This window comes from Lissotriton helveticus, chromosome 9 (genome assembly GCF_964261635.1).
Source record: "Lissotriton helveticus chromosome 9, aLisHel1.1, whole genome shotgun sequence".
In the NCBI taxonomy this organism is placed as follows: domain Eukaryota; kingdom Metazoa; phylum Chordata; class Amphibia; order Caudata; family Salamandridae; genus Lissotriton; species Lissotriton helveticus.
This window is the reverse complement of record NC_136070.1, coordinates 1,057,846,722-1,057,869,774: the sequence shown is the minus strand read 5'-3', so window position 1 is coordinate 1,057,869,774 and position 23,053 is coordinate 1,057,846,722. Positions and strand designations below refer to the sequence as shown.

General features: G+C 40.4%; 1 protein-coding gene across 4 annotated transcripts in view; it reads left to right on the top strand.

The window, feature by feature from the left end:
• The window catches only part of ATG7 (autophagy related 7), a 1,226,522-nt gene that overhangs the window by 176,706 nt on the left and 1,026,763 nt on the right, over window positions 1-23,053 (top strand). For all 4 annotated transcript variants that reach the window (XR_013601115.1, XM_078661409.1, XM_078661411.1 and 1 more), the window contains exon 6: window positions 19,957-20,034. Coding sequence is in view for 3 of the 4 variants with exons in the window: in XM_078661409.1 (XP_078517535.1) it covers window positions 19,957-20,034 (78 nt within the window). In the remaining variant the exon portion in view is untranslated. The remainder of the gene's footprint in view (window positions 1-19,956; window positions 20,035-23,053) is intronic.

Genomic DNA, 23,053 nt, shown 5'->3' with positions numbered 1-23,053 from the left:
TGGTGAAGTCTTTGAAAATTATATTTTGAGTACATGGTGGAAGCTTCAATCATAGTCTTTCTAATAATGATGCTATTATATTTACGTCATTTACTTAGGGGCCGGTTACGAGTCTGACGTCCACGGACTGGCAGACTTGTGGGGGTGCAGCAGTGATGGTCTCCGACCGCCCTATTATGATCAGGGTGATTGGACCACCAGTGCCCCGCTGCAGCTGCTGTTCCCTGACGGTGGTCAGGAGGCAGTAATATACTTGGCAGGACCGCTGTGATTCCATCGCCATGACAACCATGGTGGAGAGGAAACAAAGGGGCCCTATAGGGCCCCCAGGTGCCTCATGCCCTGTGGATGCATAGAGGGGGCACAACATGTGTCCCCTCTGTGTGCATGCACACCAATTCCTGCACGGCATGGACTTCACAGTCCATGCTGTGCAGGAACTCTTTTTGGCGTTCCCATTGCGGTGACCATTTTCAGGGCATCACCGCGGGAACGTAAAAAAAAAGCCACACCGCCCAAGTTGTTATCAGGCCCTTAGTGTTCCCCGGAGACAAGGGGAGAGAAGGCTTTGCAGCAAGACATTGATGGGAGAGGGAAATGAGCTGGATGAACAGAATATCAGAATCTTCATCCATATTAGAACAAGCATTTGCAATGCAATCGGTCTCGCATTAGTTAGATCCCTTCGCATTGCAAATTACAATGTTTCTTAGTTATGTTTTTCTGTTTGTAGTAGAGTGATCATTTGACCTATCTAAAGAGATAGGAAGGAAAGAGAGCGGAGAGAAAACTGTGGAAAGTACGGGTGGTACAAGTAGTGCTTTAAAAGAAAGACGATACAGTACCATAAGCAATAAAAGAATATCCACGAAGCAAGGAAAGAGTGCAATACCAAAGCTGTGACGAGGTGTCCCTCTATAGTTCTAAAGGGACCTCAATTAACCACATATGGTACTTCCCTCTTAATGCTGCCTACTGAAGGATGTTGTTCCTGCATTGTTTTCTATTGAATGCAGTATCAGAAGTGCAATGGCGTAGGGATGCTCCTTTTAGGAGCATGTGTGCTTTAAACATTTATAATATAACAATGCTTTAATGTCTATATGATATAACAGCATTAACACAAGTGTGGCCGATAACATGAATGACTTGTCTTTTACAGCACAGCAGAATTTATCCTGTTTATGAAATGCAGGGGTGTGCATTTTTACACAGTACTGGGCAGCTGAGGCATAGACTGAACTACTGGATAAGATCCAGCTGGGTCAGGAGATTTCTGGTACCTTACCCATTCAAAGTGGCATGAGACAGTACTTCCTCCTCTCGCCACTACTTTTTGCAGTGATCCAGCGGCCTATAGAAAATATGCCATAAACAACGCTACCCAACTCTATAACCTATAAAATGATTTTCTACACTAACTCATGGACCCATTTACTAACATGACATATTTGGGCCTACTGAATCAGGTGGTCAGATTAAACCTAAATATATTTTATTTACAATTTATATACATCTATATACATTCTGCAGTAACGATATCATTTGAACAAATCCTAACTATTTAATTGACCACCATTGGCGATGGGATCTAGCTAATAGCAACCTGCACTTCTGAATAATCAAGACCAGCTTGTTTGTCAAAAGTAAAATTTTATTAATTAATTTATGATATTTCAAAATATAGTTTTATAAATGCAATTTTATTAGCATTAAAGTAAGCATGTTTGAAAAGATTCATGAGAAAAATACAGTTTTAAGCAAGAGAATCATAGTTTGAGTAAGAATTTAAAAGTTTAGCATTTCTAAAACCTAAGTCCCTAGCTAAGCTAAATGAATGAAATTTATAGTAAAGTTCTTTGAGGATTCTTACGTGCTCCACGCAAAGTCCAGCAGCACTTCACCCTCATCGGAAAGTCAGAAAGCAGCAGCCAGCCCATCCCTAAGGGCATGACTTTTTATACCTTTCTATGCTAGCTAATCTAAGTAAAGGAAAGTTTTCTGAAAACCACGACGTCCCATTGGCTAGGAGTGACAAGTGACATGTCACCCACATTTCAAAACTTCCATTAAGTCACATTTCTTTAGGACCATTGTCTTTTCCAAACGTGATCTGGAGCTTCCTAGATTTGCAACAATTGTAAATCAATGTTCTCGCTGCGTCCATTACACTTCCGCGGGTGCCAAGTTAGAGCTGACAAATTGTTCTTTTCTACCGGTTTTTGACCTTGGCCACGTCCGACAAAATGATGACAACACGTCAGATTTGCTCAGTGAATGCAGCTTTAGTGAACACTTTTTCCAAAATGGGCATCTCGTGATTCTCGTAGAAGTAAAATTCAGCTTTTAGCAAACTCGAGCAAACTAGGCCCAAAAGCAGGCAACTTAATTTTCTAGTATAAAACAAACACAAGAAAAGTATTAATGTAAGAAATAATCTTGATTCTGTAACCACCCTTCGTTTTCTAAATGATTAACCCTCCCAATTAGTCTAATGTTACCTAGCAATTGCAAACAAATAAAGCAGCATTTTATATCTACCCGTCTTCATGAAATCCATGAAACCTTATGTGCACCTAGAATAGTAGAAATGACACCACATAGATAAGGAAAGCAAAAATAGGCACATGCCTCTTTTAGGTTTGCTGCAGTTAGTAATGACAAAAACGAAAACAACAAATTATTTTATTATTTTTCACGAACAAAAGATGCAACACTTATGCACGTTTATGAGCACACATATTAGTCCCCCCATGTGTAAAGTTTAATCTAGATTGAATTAGCACAACACATCACAAATCATTAATTTTATTATTCATGTTATGGAAATGTGACTTTGCGAGTTTAAACAGAATTCTGTTTTCTATCCCGCTCCATCAACTCCCTCATCTGGTGATTAACAAATCACCACACCACCACCCAAAATTTGGTAATTTAAACTTCCGAGAAAATGATTCAAATTCATTTGAGTCAGTAATCCTAAAAACCTGTGTCTGCAAAATCCTCGGAATTGGCATAGCGTTCTCTGTGCAACTCCTGTAACTCAATCTCCCTTTCTTCTTCCTTTTTGAGCTTATAAATCCTTCTCTTTTCTTTCATTTGCTTCTTTCTTTTATGCAGCAAACAACCAATTTTTGACAAAATAAAAATGAATATTATTATAATCAAAGGTGCCAAAATCTTGCCAATAATTGAACTTCCAATGTCATGGAACCAATTTTTAATTGCTTGGAATCTTTTTGAAAGTTTATCTGTAAAATCATCTTCTTCTAAAGGGAATTATCTCTGAATGCATTTGTGTAATGTTCTTAATGTACATCTCAATGTTCTTACTTTCATCAGGTATATATGTGCAACAATGTTGCACATGTAAAATACCACAGACTCCTCCCTCTTTTGCTAGGAGTATGTCTAAAGCAAGGCGATCTTGAATCACCATGGATCTGATTGCAATTACCTCAACATTCACTAATTGGAATCCATCAGCGGTGTCTGTTGATAATCTGTCAACAATTGTGGACAATTTTCTGATTCTCCCTGCATTTAGGGTTATACCAACAAAAGGTATTACTGCTTGAAAAATGTCTCCCAGAACTTCTGTAAAAGTTTCTCTTTTGACTCTATTTACATAATTATGAATTTTGAACAATCCTTCTGAATCTCTGTCAACATGAAACACTTTAGGAAAAACAATTCCCACATAACAAGTTCCATACCAATGGTCTGGAAGGTTGTAGTAGGCCTTGTCACCACAAACAAAATAAATCCCAGGAAAGATTGGATCTTTTCCACCTTTGAATCCCCAACCTCCCAAAATCTGGTAAGTATCTTCACAGTTACTTGCACCTACAAAGTAATTATCAAAAAGTGTATTATCTCTTCTAATGCAAAGCTTTCCACTAACTGGTTTGTCTATGTGAATTGCAACATTTTCAAGCATTTTGCCATTTAACTTCTCATCTTCTTTCTGCCAGAACCTGGACTTAGTCTGTTTGACTAATTCATTTCTTTTATAAATTGCTCTCCTTTCCTCAACCAGGTTCAAAAATTTCTTTCCCTCAGTACTTAATTTGCAGGTTAGATTATTCTTGTAAGCATACTCATAAGTGAGTTCATTAGTAACAAGGAAAAATTCCCTCATCTGTTTAGCTTTCTTATGCTTATTTAAAGCACCCTCAATTTTTATATTCGCAAAAATCTCGTCAAAATCTGAATAATAATATTCTAAGCGTCCAGTTTGATAAAATAAGCTAGTTAACACACTACATGTTACACCATATGTAAGAGGAAGCATATTGTATGTCACTCCCTCAGAAACAGAAGCAGGTAACTTTACGCACACATAACAATCCTTTGCGTCCATTACTTTGACATATTCACTCAAAAGCTTTGTGAATGTATTACTGGAAAAATCACTAATAGTTTTATCTTGATGAATGTTAGGTTGATGATTAATAACTTTTGCAGATGCACTATGTTTAATTTGACTAACTGAAGCTTTACTTGTCATGTTAACTTTGTGTAATTCTCTGTTCATCTCCAAGGGGATAATCACAGCTAAAACTAACCAGAGCAGAATTAAAATGAGCAGACACACCAGAGTCATCTTACAGCATCTTTTGAAAACAGAACACCTTGAAGTGTTCTCCTTAACATAAGGCATTTTTGGTTAGTTTTACCTCAAAAGAAAAACAAAAATTTATTTTAAAATTCCCCAAAAAACTAATTATTTATTTATACCCCCCTTTTAAAATGAATTTTTTTTTTTTTTTAAACCCTAAACAAGATTTCTTCGACCTTATGTCATACATAAGTTTTCTTCAACTAAACAGTTTTTCTTCGACCTTGTGTCATCTAACAAGATTTCTTCAGCCTTTTGCCAAATTAACAATTATGTACTTCAATCATTGTCACTAATTTCCTCGATTTCGTCTTCTTCCTGACTACTATCATAAATGTCAATGACAGGTGGAATTACTAAATAAGTCCACTCAGGAGATTTGTATTTCTGGTTTGGCCTTATTATTCTTTTTCCTTTTCTCGACACTACTTCAATTTTCCTTCCAACTCCAACTTCTTTTCCAGGACTCTTTTGACTACTGATTTCTTCAACTTGCTCTTTTGGTTTCTTGATCAGCCTGACTCTCAATCTTCCACCAGGCCAGTAGTCTGCTTTTCTCACGAATTTCTTTCTTGGTTCAGAAGCATTTGATTCTGACTTCCAAGCCCTTTTCCTTTTGCTTTCACTTTCACCATCCACGTCACTTTCTTCAGTTTCGTAGTCTGAAATTTCAATCGACTCAGGAACTTCTCTATTCGGCAGTTTCACTCCTTCAGGAACACCTCTTTGTTTTCCAATACTGGTACTCGGTAATTCGTCTTCGTTTTCTTCTTCAATTACCTCCAACTTCCCAGATTTTGGATTTCCGTTCCTTACTTCAGAGCTTGACTTCTGCTTTTCGATACTCTCCTGGTCTGAAACTTCTTTCTGTTCCGCTTCTCTGTTTCCAACAGAACTAACTGAATCCTCAGTTATCTTTCCTTTTAACAGATTCTCTTCACCTTCAGAATCTATTTCAATAATTTCTAAGTCTTTTCTTGTCAGTTTTCCATTCTCAGGCACAGGTTCCAGATGTCGACCTTCCTGTCGATCTTCAGAATCTGGATTTGTTTCACCTTCTACTTCAGAATCAGAATCATCTGTAGTATCACTCTCAACATCAGAACTTTCAGGAGTTGGTACTGGAATAGTATGACTAGGATGAATCCAACGCTTCAATCCCTTGCATTTCACTGCATTAGTAGTTATCAGAATTATTTGCCTAGGCTTTTGCCACCTAGGAGCCAGACAATTTCTTCTCCGATGTACTTTTGTTCTGACCCAGTCACCAGGCCTCAGATCATGTGTCAAAACCTTTTCATTTGATTGTGCTTCAGTTCCCACCTGATTAGACACAGAAGTCACTATATCAGATAACCTTTTACAGTAATCCAAAATAGCACTGTCATTTATGCTCAACAATTTGCCTACAGGTACAAAAGCTTGCCTCATAACTCTTCCCATCAAAATTTCATGAGGACTCAAACCTGTCTTTTTATCTGGTGTACTCCTCAATGACATTAGAACAAGTGGAAGAGCATCTGTCCACTTTACACCTGTTTCAAGACACATTTTTCCAATTCTGTTTTTAATTGTTCCATTAATCTGTTCCACTACCCCAGATGACTCTGGTCTGTATGCACAGTGTATCTTCTGCTCAATGCTCAAAGCTTCACATATTAATTTCATCAATTTGTTATCAAAATGGCTTCCTCCATCACTCTCAATAGTGACTGGAAAACCGTACCTTGGGATAATTTCTCTGAGCAGCAGTTTTGCTACTGTATTTGAATCACAATGTCGTGTAGGAAAAGCTTCTACCCATCTTGAAAATAAACAAACAATTACAAGAACATATTTTAAACAATTGTGTAAGGGCATTTCAATGAAATCCATTTGTAATCTGGTAAAAGGACCACCTTCTCGACCAATTATTCCTGTCCCCACCACTGATTTTCTGTTTGGATTCATTTGTTGGCATGATAAACACCTTTGACAAAAAGATTCTGCAATCGTTCTAAATTTAGTATTGAACCAAGTCTCTCGGAAAAGTCTGATCATAGAATCTCTTCCAAGATGAGCCGGACCATGATATAATCTGGCCATGTCAGCAATCAAGCAATTTGGTAAAACTACTCTGCCATCTTTGTAAACCCACACTCCATCTTCATCTCGTGGTCTACAATCTGATCTTAACCATAGATCTTTTTCCTCATCATCTGCTTCATTTTGTAAATCCCTAATCTCATGCCATGTTTCTACAACTGTTGTTAACATTAATGAATTTGAATCAGATTCTTTACTCTTTTCCCGATTGTATGCACAACCTTTTCTTGCGCAGTATTTTGCTGTTTCATCTGCATAGGCATTGCCTTTTGAGATATAATCCACTCCTTTAGTGTGCGCAGCACACTTTACAATTGCGATTTCTTTTGGCAACTGTATTGCTTCAATTAATCTTTTAATGAAAACTGCATTTTTAATTGGCGATCCTGCTGATGTCATATAGCCTCTCTGAGACCAGAGTTGTCCATAATCATGCACAACTCCATACCCATACTGACTATCAGTAATGACAGTAACTCTTATATCTTTTGATATTTCACATGCACGAATCAAAGCAATCAATTCAGCCACCTGTGCTGAACGAATTCCTTCAAGACATGATGCTTCTTCAACATCTGCAACTGTACAGACAGAATATGATGCTTTTAAAACACCTCCCTCTGTCCTCAGACATGAGCCATCCACAAAGTAGACAACATCTGATTCAGGTAAAGGTACATCTTTGATGTCCTGCCTTGGTTTGGTGCAAAATTCCATGACATCCAAACACTCCTGTTCAATTTCAATATCATCGATAATTTCAGAATCAGGCAGTAATGTAGAAGGATTCAGATTTAAACATCTTGAAATCGAAACATTATCTGCTCCTAAAATGATTTTCTCATACTTTGTTAATCTGCTGCTTGTCAAATGCTGAGTTTTACCTCTTGTCAGTAATATTTCAACTGAATGAGGTACAAAAACTTTCACAGGAAATCCCATGATGATTCCCTCACTTTGTTCAAGACTGACACTTGTAGCTGCAACTGCTTTCAAACAACCGGGTAATGCTTTTGCAATAGGATCAAGAACTGCAGAAAAATATGCAATAGGTTTCTTTAGATTCCCATGTCTCTGAATTAACACAGACAATGCACATCCTTCTCTCTCACTGCAATACAGTTCAAAACCTTTCTCATAATTTGGCATACCCAAAGCAGGAGCTTGACATAAACTCTTTTTCAAGTTCTCAAAGGATTCCATCTCAGCTTCATTGAGAATAATTGGATCCTTTACATCAGATTTTGTCAATCTCTCTAATGGTTTCGCAATTACTGAAAATCCACTTATCCATTGCCGACAGTAACCTACCATTCCCAAGAACATTCTGACTTGTCTCTGTGTCCTTGGAGGTTGCATTGCCTGAATCATTTTAATTCTCTCAATTGTCACTTGTCTTTTTCCCATTGCAATTCTGTGACCAAGATATTTCACTTCTTGTTTGCAAAATTGTAATTTTGCTGGGGACACTTTATGTCCCTCGTCTGCAAGACGATTCAACAGTATTATTGTGTCTGTCACACAATTTTCTCTTGTCTTAGCAGCTATCAACAAATCGTCGATATACTGCACCAACGTAGACCTACCAGGTAAGTCTAAGTTTTCCAAAGATCTTTTTAACAACTCATTAAATATTGAAGGACTTTCTGTGTAGCCCTGAGGGATTCTACACCATCCGAGGGCCCTACCTTGGAATCTGAAAGCAAAGATTTCATAACTGTCTGGATGTAAAGGAACAGTAAAGAATGCATTGCAAAGATCAATGACAGTGTACCATTCCGCATCATGTGGAATCTGATACAAAATAACCGCTGGATTTGGAACCACAGGGCAACATGGAACAACAATCTGATTAACTTTTCTCAAATCTTGTACAATCCTATATGTTCCATTTGACTTTTTAATTCCCATTATCGGTGAATTACAAGGACTACTCTCCATTTCTTTTAATACACCTTGTTTGATGAATTTTTCAATCACAGGTATAACACCCTCAATTGTTTCTGCTTTCAATTTATACTGTGGAATGTTAGGAAATTCTATTCCCTGTTTCAATGCAATTTTGACTGGATCTACGTTTTTCATCAGACCCATCTCATTCCCAGTAAAATCCCATATTTCAGATTTCACTGTTTCCTTAAGCTCTTCAGGCAAATCTTTCTTTTCAAATGCAGGAAACAATTTTGTTTCATCTGTTTCCATCAGCATCATTGTCATCCTGTACAAACCATCTTCCTCCATTGTTTGTAACTCAACCCCATCAGGAGAACAATATATTCTACAATTCATTTTGCACAGTATATCTCTGCCCAATAAATTCACTGGACTGCTGTTACAAACTACAAACCTGTGTTTGTCTTTGAAATTTCCAATTTCAACTGGAACTGGATCAGTCAAATCAGTTTTAATTTGTTGATTGCTTACTCCAACAACTTGGATGGTATCCCCAGAGAGAGGTAGGTTTTCAATTTCCACTGATCTAACAGTAGAACGGGTAGCACCAGTGTCCACTAGAAAAGTGATGTCTACATCATTAACTTTCCCATTTACAAATGGACCAGACTGGTCAACCTCAAGAGTGGCTCCAACAACACACTCTTCCTCCTCTCTCGGGCACCGTCAGCAATAATCATCAGAATCACTATCTTGGCTTTCTGTTAACAAAAATTGTTGTGAAGCATTTTGCATTTGCACCCTTTGCTGCTTTTGTGGTTTTATTACCTGTTCATTTCCTTGAAATCCCACACCAGAATTATATTTTTGAACTCCCCCACAATTCGGAAATGGTGGTTGTGGCAATTGATTCTGACGGTTATTCACCTGTTGCTGCAACTGTCGCTGAATGTTTAACTCGTTTAACCCCTGTTGCATCTGTAGCTGTTGCTGCAGGTCAACATCATTCTGCATCTGTGGATTTAATAATGGATTCTTTAAATTTTTAGGAGGTTTAGGACACTCGTCTCTCCAATGTCCAATTTCACCACAATTAAAACAAGGTAATCTTTGTTTCATCTCCTCAATTTTTGGACTAAATTTTCTTACAAAATTATTACCTTTAAATTTTCCTTGTATCTGGTTCGTATTTCCAGTTTGAACAAAATTTGTGTTCTTGTTACCCATGCTGGCAATTTGTTGCTCAGCTACCTTCACCTGAGCCCACATGGCTTTTTCTTTGAGTTTCTTTTGTCTCACTTCTAACTCATCGCTACAATACTTAGCCTTTCTCAATATATCATCAACAGAAAGTGCTTGCCATCCAACAATGCTATTCCTGATCATATCTGCAATTTCAGGTTTCAGGCCATAAACAAATCTATAGACAAAATGACTCATGTCCTTTTCATCCAGTTTTTCATAGCCACTGTATTGTTTAAAAATTAACAGTAACCTCTCATAAAAAGAATGAACTGATTCTTTTGTTTCTTGATTTGTCCTTTCTATTTTAACCCAATCAACTTCTTTGGGTGGAATTTTATTTTTCAACCAGTAAATTACTTTTTCGTAAAAATCCATTACAAGGGGATTTGGAGCACCTGTTTCTTTGCTTCGTTCAGGTTCTGTTTTTGGCCAACTTATTGATATTTTGCATTCTGTCCAAAGATCTGATGGGACGACAATGTCGAAAAATCCATCCAGATCAATCCACAAAACTTTTGAGACTTTGATGAACCTATCTACTTGCCTATACCATTCTACTGGCTTCTCCCTTAATTTCGGAAAATCATTTGTGAACAGTAGTATGTCCTGTCTTGACCATGGGACATGAACATATCCTCCCCCTGCAATCTCTCTCATTGGAAATTGTTTTGACAGTTTTTCCAATTTCTCCTCTTCCTTCTTTTTCGTCCATTTTACTCTCCACTTATTCAATTCTCCCAATTTTTTAATGTAAACAATCAAATCTTTTATGTGCAGTATTCTTCCCATTGAGTTCAAACTCTCAATGTCATTTTCTGAAAAGTCTAATCTGTAATGTTTTGCAAAATTCTTTTGTTTACTTACATCAATTTCAAGTTCAGCTGCTAGTTCTTCTAACTGATCATATTTATTCTTTGTTTTCCATTGAATACTTTTACAAATGAACAGTAGCTCATCATCTCGATAGTAATTTAAACTATCAGGACCAATGGTTCCAATTATTAATTCTTCAATATTTGCTTTTAATTTAGCCACATCAAGTTTAGGTGTGTTCACCCTAACTTCAGGACTCCCTACATCAGATTCTGCACCCATCGGTGTTTTAGGAGATAAATCCTCATTAAAAGTTAAATCTGGCATTCTCGATCTTGAAGAGTTTATTTCAGATATATCTGAATAAAATTTTTCAGCAACTTTCTGAATTTCTGCATTTAAAGGAATAGTCAACCCTGTCTTATTTGTTTCTCTTTGTTCAAAAACAGGCTGAACAGGACCAATTGTTACTGGAACTGTCACAGCTTCCATGCTTTTTGTTATTTGTCGAATTAATTCTTCCTTAGATCTTAAATATTCAGAGGAATCAACAGTCTCGACATTTCTAGTTTCTCTTGTATAATCTTTTGGAGCTTCCCTTGCTCTTGGAGTCATTGAAAAATGTCTACCTTCATTCCGAACATTATCAAATTCTGGTCTTCTTGGAGTTTCAATGATTTCACAATTATTTGGATAAAGTTTTGGTGCTTCATTAATTGGAGGTGCACTCGGTGAAGTTTCTGTAGAAACTACCGGAGTCGACCATGATCTAGGAGGTCTCAAAGGCTGATTCTTTTTAGCTGTAGTGTATATTTCTTCCATTATTGCATCTTCAGATTCACTTTCTAAAGGAGCACTATTTCTTTTTTCAGTAGTTTTCCCAGCAGGAGTACCCAAAACCATTTCTTGAATTAAATACAATCCTTTGCTCATGTTTCCCTGTCTCCACATTCTCAATCTGTCTTCATGAGTTTCTCTTCTCCAAACTGGAGTTTTAGAAGGTCTTTTAATTCCGCTAGCTTCCCTTTGTAACTGATACATCTCATCTTCCCACTCAACTAAAGCTTCAAATTGAGTTGGTCTCGGTTTTGGACTAAGAGCATTCATTTTCTCTCGCAAATTTCTCAGAACTTTCACATTAAATGAACCATCATCAGGCCAAGTCAGAACGCCATCATTCTTTGTATAGCGTTTCCAGCTATCAAACCATAAAACAGTATGATATCCATATTCACCTTCCATATACGCTGCAGGTGTTTTGTACTTATGAAGTAATTTACCACCTCGCGTTTCTATCTTCTTGTCAGGTGAAATTAAATTTTTAAGTTTCTGAAACAATGTTGGCTTTGTCTCAACATGTTTAAAATGATAACTCATCTTTAAGAGTTAAATTTAATTCACAAATTTGTTCGTAAAATATTTCCGGGATGTTCCGCAAAAGCAACCAATCCGTGCGCGAAACACACCAACAATCCAATGACAGTTGAGCTACGTCACTTTTTTGCTCAACTAATAAAATGGAGTTTTTCTGAAAGACCAATCAGCTTACAGGTCGTCAGAGACTCAAGAACCATTCAGAGTACAGCTTGTGACGTAGGTTACCCAATCCCAGCGCGGCTCTGTGACGTACACAGCAGCTGCGGTTTCTCCTTTCTCACTCCTAGCGCTTACCCCTCCTTCACAAAATCTTTTCACAGCGCCATTTTAAGAACACTTTTCAGTGTAAATTAATTCTTTATACAATGACAATAAGGACTCATCTGTTTGTTTCACTATTTAGGATAGTTTTCATACATACAAGTATCCACACTTCGGAATAGTCGGCGCTATTCTCACTAAGGATACATTTTCAATTGTCAGTAGAGCAACTTTTACTCCACCCTTCTAACACGTAAAATTATGAACTCGTTTTCCTCTGAACGCACCGCGAAGTGACAGTTCGAAAGTTCCACTTGAACATAAATTACAAATCAAACTCGCACTTTCATACGGAAAATTCCCTAACTACAAACACACATGAAATCCGTACAGGACTCTCACCTGTTTATAGAAATCATGCACCGTTATCAAAATAACGACGTTATCCGTACAGGACTCTAACCTGTTTATAGATATAAAACATGTACCCTTACAGGACTCTAACCTGTTTATAAGTAATCATGCACCGACATTACTCTACCCTTCACTCAAGCTCGAATATACCTAATACTCTTATCACAGTGAGTTTTATGGAAGGCGCTTTGTCCCTATTCTCATGCTGCTCTAATTTCTTAGGTAATCCTCACTATTCAAGATTCGTACCTAGCCCTAACACTGTGTTGCACGGCGACAACACCCGTGGTACACGGCGATACCACTTGTGATACTCGGCGATATCACTGCAAACAGAACAGATGACTTGCGTGACTAACTTCTCGTCACACAATCTATACCGGTATAGCTTACAGATAGCACGAAAAACAAACTCAACATGTGTTAAAACATCGATCCTATTTCTATACCATATCACTTTAGTAACCCTTAGCAATCAACATATTACCTTGGTTACCCTTAGCAACCATCAATTTCTGCTACCAGAGAATTGATCCAGCGGCCTATAGAAAATATGCCATAAACAACGCTACCCAACTCTATAACCTATAAAATGATTTTCTACACTAACTCATGGACCCATTTACTAACATGACATATTTGGGCCTACTGAATCAGGTGGTCAGATTAAACCTAAATATATTTTATTTACAATTTATATACATCTATATACATTCTGCAGTAACGATATCATTTGAACAAATCCTAACTATTTAATTGACCACCATTGGCGATGGGATCTAGCTAATAGCAACCTGCACTTCTGAATAATCAAGACCAGCTTGTTTGTCAAAAGTAAAATTTTATTAATTAATTTATGATATTTCAAAATATAGTTTTATAAATGCAATTTTATTAGCATTAAAGTAAGCATGTTTGAAAAGATTCATGAGAAAAATACAGTTTTAAGCAAGAGAATCATAGTTTGAGTAAGAATAAGTTTAGCATTTCTAAAACCTAAGTCCCTAGCTAAGCTAAATGAATGAAATTTATAGTAAAGTTCTTTGAGGATTCTTACGTGCTCCACGCAAAGTCCAGCAGCACTTCACCCTCATCGGAAAGTCAGAAAGCAGCAGCCAGCCCATCCCTAAGGGCATGACTTTTTATACCTTTCTATGCTAGCTAATCTAAGTAAAGGAAAGTTTTCTGAAAACCACGACGTCCCATTGGCTAGGAGTGACAAGTGACATGTCACCCACATTTCAAAACTTCCATTAAGTCACATTTCTTTAGGACCATTGTCTTTTCCAAACGTGATCTGGAGCTTCCTAGATTTGCAACAATTGTAAATCAATGTTCTCGCTGCGTCCATTACACTTCCGCGGGTGCCAAGTTAGAGCTGACAAATTGTTCTTTTCTACCGGTTTTTGACCTTGGCCACGTCCGACAAAATGATGACAACACGTCAGATTTGCTCAGTGAATGCAGCTTTAGTGAACACTTTTTCCAAAATGGGCATCTCGTGATTCTCGTAGAAGTAAAATTCAGCTTTTAGCAAACTCGAGCAAACTAGGCCCAAAAGCAGGCAACTTAATTTTCTAGTATAAAACAAACACAAGAAAAGTATTAATGTAAGAAATAATCTTGATTCTGTAACCACCCTTCGTTTTCTAAATGATTAACCCTCCCAATTAGTCTAATGTTACCTAGCAATTGCAAACAAATAAAGCAGCATTTTATATCTACCCGTCTTCATGAAATCCATGAAACCTTATGTGCACCTAGAATAGTAGAAATGACACCACATAGATAAGGAAAGCAAAAATAAGCACATGCCTCTTTTAGGTTTGCTGCAGTTAGTAATGACAAAAACGAAAACAACAAATTATTTTATTATTTTTCACGAACAAAAGATGCAACACTTATGCACGTTTATGAGCACACATATTAGTCCCCCCATGTGTAAAGTTTAATCTAGATTGAATTAGCACAACACATCACAAATCATTAATTTTATTATTCATGTTATGGAAATGTGACTTTGCGAGTTTAAACAGAATTCTGTTTTCTATCCCGCTCCATCAGCAGTACCTATTCAGCCTCTCGCTGAGGAACTTTAAATGGACACCCTGGTGAAGGGTTTCTAACGGACTCCCGGAGTCTCAGACAGAATACTGCTTTATGCGAGTGACCTGCTTATTTACCTCTGGCATCTATGGAAGTTGGGCTCTAGGGTTCTCCAGATCTTACACATTTTTTGTGAATTTGCGGCCTAAAGTCTAAATCCACTAAATCCGAGAGGAACCGGAGGAAATGCAGTGGGCCCCCACGCATCTGATTGGTAGGTCAGATATTTGGGAGTGCACATTGGACAAGAGGAAGACAGGGCATGGGAGCGTAATGTACTTGGCCAACTATTAAGACTGAATAGGGATCTTTCTATGTGATCTCCGCTAACCGTGTCACTCATGGGCCGAACGGCCATAGTTAAAAGGGTTACGTGGAGTGGTGTGGTGTGGCTCACTGTTTAGAGGCTGCAGACCTGTAAGCAGACAACGGCCCGGGACCAGGGTTCAATTCCTGACGCGGCAGGGTCTTGGACCTGGGTCAACTGACTCGATAATTCTCGCCTCAGTGCCTACTCTAACCAGGGAACACACTCGGCAACTCTGGGCATTAAGCTTGCCTCATCTTTACAACGGCCCCCCCACAGACGCCGGGGATGCCTGGTTTCACCCTGGAGATACCCAGAAAGGGAACATCTCACAGGGAAAACCAGGACGGGTTCCCCAGCGGTCTACAGCGCCAGGACACTCGGGTAGAGTAACAGTGCGCTTTACAAGAATCCCACATTTATTTACATTTACTCTACACTGTCTGCGCTACCAGCTCCAAAAATACTCACTCAGGATCCCACACAGTTTTTTTGTTGCATATTGTGTCACAGCTGAGGAACTACTTCTGCGACATGATGGCTCTGAGAATAACGTTGAATTAAGTGCTATAAATCCCCATTGAGAGCAGCAGATGTTCAAGCATACCATAAAGCAGCACACCTGATAGTGGCCAACGACTGGCGCCGAGCTCTTTGCCGGGGCCGGTTTTCAGCCGATTTTGGTACAGGGCCAATTTTGCAGCTATGCTGCTAAAACGGCCCTGTAACAAAAACGGCCCCCAGGGGCCCAAAACCGACCCCACTCGTGCTGGGCACCGGGGGATTGCCCGGTGCCCGCTATGGCCAGTCCAGCCCCGTCAGGGGCTCACATGGCCTCATTCCTTGGCCTGAGTGAGTCCTATGATATGCACAGACAGCAATTGTTCAGTTATTAGTTGATCCTTAATTCAATTGCAGATGAAGAATGGCGGGAGACTAGGATGGCCCTTAGAGAAGTAGCTGTTACTACCCAGTTGAGATCAAATTTAGCTGGAATTCCTCCAAAGGGTCTATGTCACCATCCTTAAACTCTGTCGCTTTGGGAAAATTGTGTCTCCCAGATGTCATGTGTAGAAACTGTATTAGGGACTTCCTTCGCACTACATTGCCATGCCTGGAGCTACATCACTTCTTGAAAGTTGTGTCGTCCACCCTTGGAAAGGTATTGGGATGGACACTATACACAGACCACTAACACATTCTGTTATATATTATAGCCAACTTGGACACCAACTGATAAAAAGGCTCCTTTCTGTACATATTCCTGCAAGTCACTAAACAGGACATAGCAAAAGAATGGAGAGATGAGCACCTCTCAACGCTTGATAATTGGGCTCGGGAAATAGACAGTTGTATGGTACTGGAGATGCTGGTATATGAATCCTGTAAAGGCCAGACAAACATACCAATATGTTGGGTAACTGGTAGGCCCATAGAGATCTAGTCCTGAGCCCACAGAGAGGTGTGGATGTCCTAAGGGACACAATGATTGTTTAACATGTATTAGGAGGAGGGCACTGAATAAGTTTAGTGATACTGAAGATGTGAAGAGACTGCTTTGTGTTACTACTGTTATGTGACTGTTATAGTGACACTTTTTGCGATGTACAAGTTTGAGATCAAGCTAACGATATACTTTAATGCAATATTGATAACTGCCAATAAACTTGAATAAACAAGCATTTACAATGCAATAGGTCTCGGGTTAGTTAAGTTTGAGCTATTGGCATTGCTAAATATTGCAACACCAACTGCAACAAAAGTCTATAAATTGTACGCCCAAAAAATGTGTGTAGCAATGGTGGCATGCTGCGCTTTAGATTAATATGTTTAAAAGTAAAGTGTGCCATACTGCTATTGCTACAATAGTTAATTGTGGATGCGTTAACAATTGATGTGTGCACTGATGGCTGGTGGTGTGTGTGTGTCTGTAGAAATTGTGCACTGATGGCGGGTGGTGTGTGTGCCTGGTGGAAGTGTTCACTGCGAGCTGGTGGTGTGTGTGCCGGGTGGAAGCGTGCGCTGGTGGTGTGTGTGCCTGGTGAAAGCGTGCTGCGACGGCTGGTGGTGTGTGTCTGATGAATGCGTGCACTGACAGCTGGTGGTGTGTGTGTGTGCTTGGTGAAAGTGTGCACTGATGGCTGGTGGTGTTTGTGCCCGGTGAAAGCGTGCATTGATGACTGATGGTGTCTGTGTTTGGTGAAAGTGTGCACTGATGGTGTGGTGTTGTGTGTGTGGTTGTGGTTGTGTGTGTGTTGTTGTGTGTGTGTTGTGTGTGTTTTGTTTGTGTGGTTGTGGTTGTGTGTGTCGTGTTTGTGGTTATGTGTGTGGTGGGTTGTGTGTGTGTGTGGTTGTGTGTATGGTTGTGTGTGTGTGAGTGTGTGGCACCTCCCAGCCCTCACCTGGGTCCTGCAGCTCCCGCCAGTCTCTTCACCAGAGGGCAGTGGTCCTTTCAGTCCCCCCACCCCCCCACACACACACACACCCATGTGCATGCACTCGTAAGGTGCTAGTGCACAGGTAATGAGTGTGTTCCTGTCCACCCCGCACCTCCATGCCAGTCTATGACATGGGGCCAGCTGTCCTCTCAGCCTCCCACCACACACCCACACACACACACCCAAGTGTGTGCGTGCGTGTGCATTGGCCCGTGAGGTGCTAGTGCACAGGTAATGGGTGTGTTCCTGTCCACCCCGCACCTCCCTGCCAGTCTATGACATGGGGCCAGCGGTCCTCTCAGCCTCCCACCACACACACACACCCACCCAAGTGCGTGCGTGTGCATTGGCCCGTGAGGTGCTAGTGCACAGGTAATGGGTGTGTTCCTGCTCAGCCCGGTTGGGATTCAGAGCCAGTGAGGGAGCTGACGGGACCGGGTCTGGGAGGGGGTTCACGACTCATGAGGCAGAGAGTTTCCGGGAGCAGGGAGCACCATGAGGCTTATGTAACACCTGCATCATCCGCCCAGGCGCTATCCCTGCTCTTCTCAGCGAGGACTGAGCCAAAAACCTGCCCCGCTGATTCTCTTCACCCACCCGTTCCATTTATCCACTGCTGCGAGTTCACGATTCATTGTTTCCAATTATTATCCGTTGCCTTCGCTCGTTCATTTACTCTCCGACTACCCTCTGATGTCAACCAAGCCTTGTTTGTGCCCAGTTGAGATATGCGCTGTCGTCTTTTAAACTATGTACGTCTTCTCGTTGAAGTCCAGTTTAGTGGGGTAAAAAAACTAGGCCCGGTGGAAGCACGGGAAATGATCCCACGTTACAAGTTAAGCAGTGAATTAGGCGCAGACTTCACTCCACTCACCCCTTCCCCACTAGCCAGCCACTCGCCATCGGAGGCGACCATTGCAGCGTTCCCACACCAGGCCCCCTCACTCACCAGCGGCCGCTCGCTCCTCGGAGGAAAGGACGGCTGCTTCTGTCGACAGCCCCCGGCAGGGGGTGACGGCCTCTGCTTCGGTCCCCCGGTGTCTCCGGTGTTGATTGACACTCCTCCCGCACCACACCGCGTCGCGCTGTTCGACGGTTACCTCATCAGAGCCCAGCATACGTGATCTGAGCATGCCCAGTGCAGGCGACGCGCAGCGGCAGGACTTTCAGTCATCGGCGCGCGCGGGGACGCTGTCGCCGTGAGCGTGCGCGCGACCAAATCCGCGCGTGGCCAGCACTTGTCGCTCCCTCTCCCATTAGGAATGCTGAGCGCGTGCCCTGCTCTTGTCTCCTTTTTGGCGGCTTTGGCGGCTGAAACGATTGCAATAGTTCTCTGCCGAGAACACGCTTCGCGCGTCTCTAGGCCGAGACCTAAAAATAACCATATTGTGGCATCCGGACAAGAAGATTCTCAAACAGCCTCGTCTTCCTTTCAGTAAACTAGTTACCTCCTTGGATGATATTCACATGCGCTGCAGAATAGGGTCAATGAGATGTTGCTAACAGTCCCCGAAGAATTCCGTCCCAACTTTGCATAGATTATCCAGGACGGTCAAGACCCAGTGAAATACGTCTTTGCTCTAAGCTTGACAACACTGGTTGCTTGGGCAGGGCAGTCTTTACAAGTATTCAATGCCACACACGTCATCACGCTGGGCCGGTGTTGCACCATAGAGCATACATGCGCGCATGCAAGCATGATTGCTGATGTGGGACAACGTTGGCAAAAATTATTGGCAAAGCCATTTGGTCAGCATTAGCAAAGCCAAAAGATGTCAATTATTGGCTCTGACAAGGTTTGTTTTATTTTGTTCTCTGAACTGTTCCACATTCTCGCATACAACTCGCAAACAGCAATAATTGGCAGGTGATGCCTACATACCTCCTTTCCAGAGAGGCACCGACCCCAAACTTTTTCAGGTGGCAGGGTTAAAATCTGATTCGGGTTGCCCCCCCCCCCCACCCTTCCTTCTCTCATGTCCCCACCCCTGTTGACCGCACCACTGCTTTAAGTCAGTTCAAAACTCTGCTGAGCGAACTCAGAGAGCACGTCTTTTGCTTTGTGATCAGGAGTAAATATGTTAAACATGAAGCCGTATGACGCCGAGGCACCTTATGTATGCTTCTCCTTGAGGTACTTGAAAGAAAAGAAAGGTGTGTGGGGAGGACTAAGCCACTTGAGAAAATATTTTAAACTGTGCTGTATCCTGACTAAAGAGTGACCTAATATACAATGCATAGTAAAAGTCGAGTCCCAATTATTAATTGAAGCATTAGTTGTGATATAAGGTGTGTACGCCGGGTAGACTAGTTTGCAAATCATGTTTTGAAGACACTCTTCAGTGCTTTGATTTAAAAATTTAAGCAGGTTTAATTTAACTTGTTTTTTTTAACAGATATGGGAAGCAATAAAGTCCGGATCTGCCCTTGAAAATCCTGTATTGCTGAACAAATTCCTCCTTTTAACCTTTGCTGTGAGTACAAGTTTTTATTTTAAATTCTGCGCTTTGACATATTAGACTAATTGTGAGTTCAATATGATCTGCTGGTTTCTATAAAGTTCCAGTGGGCGCTGTAGGAATTCCATTTTCAAAATAAATGTTCGTGTTCATGTATAAGACCTGTGATAAACCTATTGATTTGCAGAAAAACCTTTACCTTATGTAGTTTAGGGATGTGAGTGAAAATGTTGAGATATGAAAATATTCTTGTTCCTATGGCAGAAAACGTAACTGAATAGCAGTAATACTGTTGATGAGCCTCTCCGACAGGTATGTGTGAATGTGCAGGCAGTGACCTCTCTAACTGAAGTAGATACACGTTTTCCTGTTCACTGGGTGAACAGGGTGTTTGGGAGCCCTGAATGAGCAAAACGTATAGCATATCAAGGTGGAAGAGCTGGTGATGTCATGGGTTTCCGGTTGACTGGCAGGAGTCGTGGTCATCTATTTGTCTCCCTTTGTGTAAATTGGAGTTTATGTGGGGTGCATCGCCCCTTCGAGTAGAGATTGGACTGGTACAAAAGGGTTCTTCCCCTGTAACAGCCCTGCGATGCCTCTGCCCTGCTAAGCTCCGCAGATGTGGATGAAATCAGGCACCATCTCTTGCAATTACCATATTAGGTCAAGATCAGTAAGGAGCCAGCGAGGGTTTAACGGTCAGTCACTAGCCAGTGGGTATGCTATGTTATATTTGATTTAATAGCGCAGGTAGATTGTAGCTTCTTCGCGCTGCAGAAGCAGATATTTCAAAAAGAAGAGGGTTGTAAAAGTATTTTGAAAGAATTACTTATTAAAAAGTAAAGACTTACGAATTTTTCTGAAAGAAGGTAAAGAAAGAAGTAAACTACACAGCTTTAATAGAAAATTAATCAATTCTTCAGCCTGAGCACAATGCTCGTTACAGGTGTGTGACTTCAATTTCACCACCAAGGGTGCAGGAGAGAGAGAGAAAGAATGAAACCAGTGGAGGTGTCTCACAATAGGGGTGATGTGATCCTGTTGTCTCGAGCAAGATGCACGACGAGCAGCATCAATGCACATCAGCTGAAAATGTTGTGATCATTTTTTGGAGGTCTAGATAGATGAAATGACCATAATTTAGGCAAGTTTGTATTAGGGCCATTACTACTGCATTATGTTATTCTAGAGCAATAAAATGAATAATTTTCCTCGGCGACTTTGCCAAAACCAGGGGCTTCCACTTTTGAAATATTGTGGTACTAGTTAGTGTAGGTCCCAAAATATGTGCAACTTTAGCCAGATTAGGGAGAACACGTGATTCTGTCCATTTGGTAGTGGCATATTTGTATTCAGTATCTTAGTTTTAGTAGGATTAGGCTTAAAAACATGAGAGCAATAGGAGGGAAATCATGGGTTTCTGATGTGATTGAAAAATGTCCTCTGGACTTCACCAGTTTACAGATCATTTGCCTATCAGGCGTGTATGTTTTAAATTGCACACCCACAGATTGAAGGGGGCGGGTTAGAGTTAATGAGATTTGGCTCTATATTAATGAAAAATATTTTAATCTGATTTTGTCAAAAACATTTGAATTTCTACTGCACTTTAAAAACTGTCATGTTTGTTTGAGGGCACAGGGCCTAAGCGTTTACTTATAACTTGTGTTTCCAAGGAAGAGAGAATGTTGTTTGATAGATTGACTAAAAAGTCTGTGATGGAGCTTTGCCCCTCCTCGGTCCTGTGTGTCTCTGGGTAAATATGAGGTCCAGTCCTTTGTGGCTTATCAAATTAATTGTGTTTAAGCATTCTCTAAAATTTGGGAACGTCCCTCAGGGCGCGGTTATGGTGGGTCGCTTGCGCAATTTTCACTTTTTATCCAAATATAAGCGAGTCGTTTGAACGTTGTAAATGGTATTCAACCAATTATTTATTCATACAATAAAGGTTTCTTGACTTCTTTCAACATTGAAATGTCATCCTTATTGTTTGCAAAACTATTTTTTTAATCGTCCCAATGTATTTGAGCCCTTCATCAGGGGAATTCTAAACATAAACCAATGTGAACAGAAATGAGTTCAATGAGGATCCACATCCTGTGGATTTTAGCTATTAACATTGTATGTGCGCAGGTATCTTGTTAGCTGAAATGACGGTTGATAAGTTGAATGGCTGGTGTATTAGTATTGGAAGGGTGTGACCATGCTATTTAGGTACAGTGCCCGAAAAAGGTAAAAAGAAATCAAGTGAAAGTGAACTTGAAAACGTGCTGGCGTGTGATCAGCAGCAAATAGAAGGTCTAACATTGACACACGAAATGCGTGCAAACATGCAGTAGAAAACGGTGCTGTGACGTAGACAGGGGTTTTAAAAGTCGGCATGTTGTGAGTCCAATTTACATGTATCCAGTGCAGACATTGTAAAAAATATGTTGAATCTCTGCATGTCCCTTACGTGACGAGTGATTGAACTTTAAGCTCCTGTTATCAATCGGGGTTACAAACTCTTCCCTCCCGCGTTTGCGGTGATGCGTGTATTCGGTGTCAAACAACCCGGCAGTGCGTGTTCAAACTCCTTACTTGATCCAAATTAATGTCATTTGCCTGGCCCTAAAAGACGCCTCCCTGAAATCTGAAATGTGGGCATAAATCTGCTTTGGAGATCATGTTTGAAGACTGAACTATTCCTGCGTCACATAAACCTGGATTATTTGTTGTACTATGCCACCTAACGGGTACATTTTCAGATCTTTGGGGCAGAAAGGTGTTTCCTGTTCATAAAATAGGTTTTTTTAATTGATTTCTTTAGGTTTCGTTTTTTAAATGAACTTCTTTCACGTCAGGGTGTTGAGTAGCCTAGGCGAACATCTGCATGTCTTTTTGCGACTAATTAATTATATGACGTATAGTGAATGCTCTGGTTATTGCCAGATATCCAAATTGCTGTGCTCCTTTTTTTTTTTTTTTTTGCAAATTGTGGTTTTCCATTAACGTTTCTTTTGCATTTATTTGAATTGACATTGTGTCAGACCGT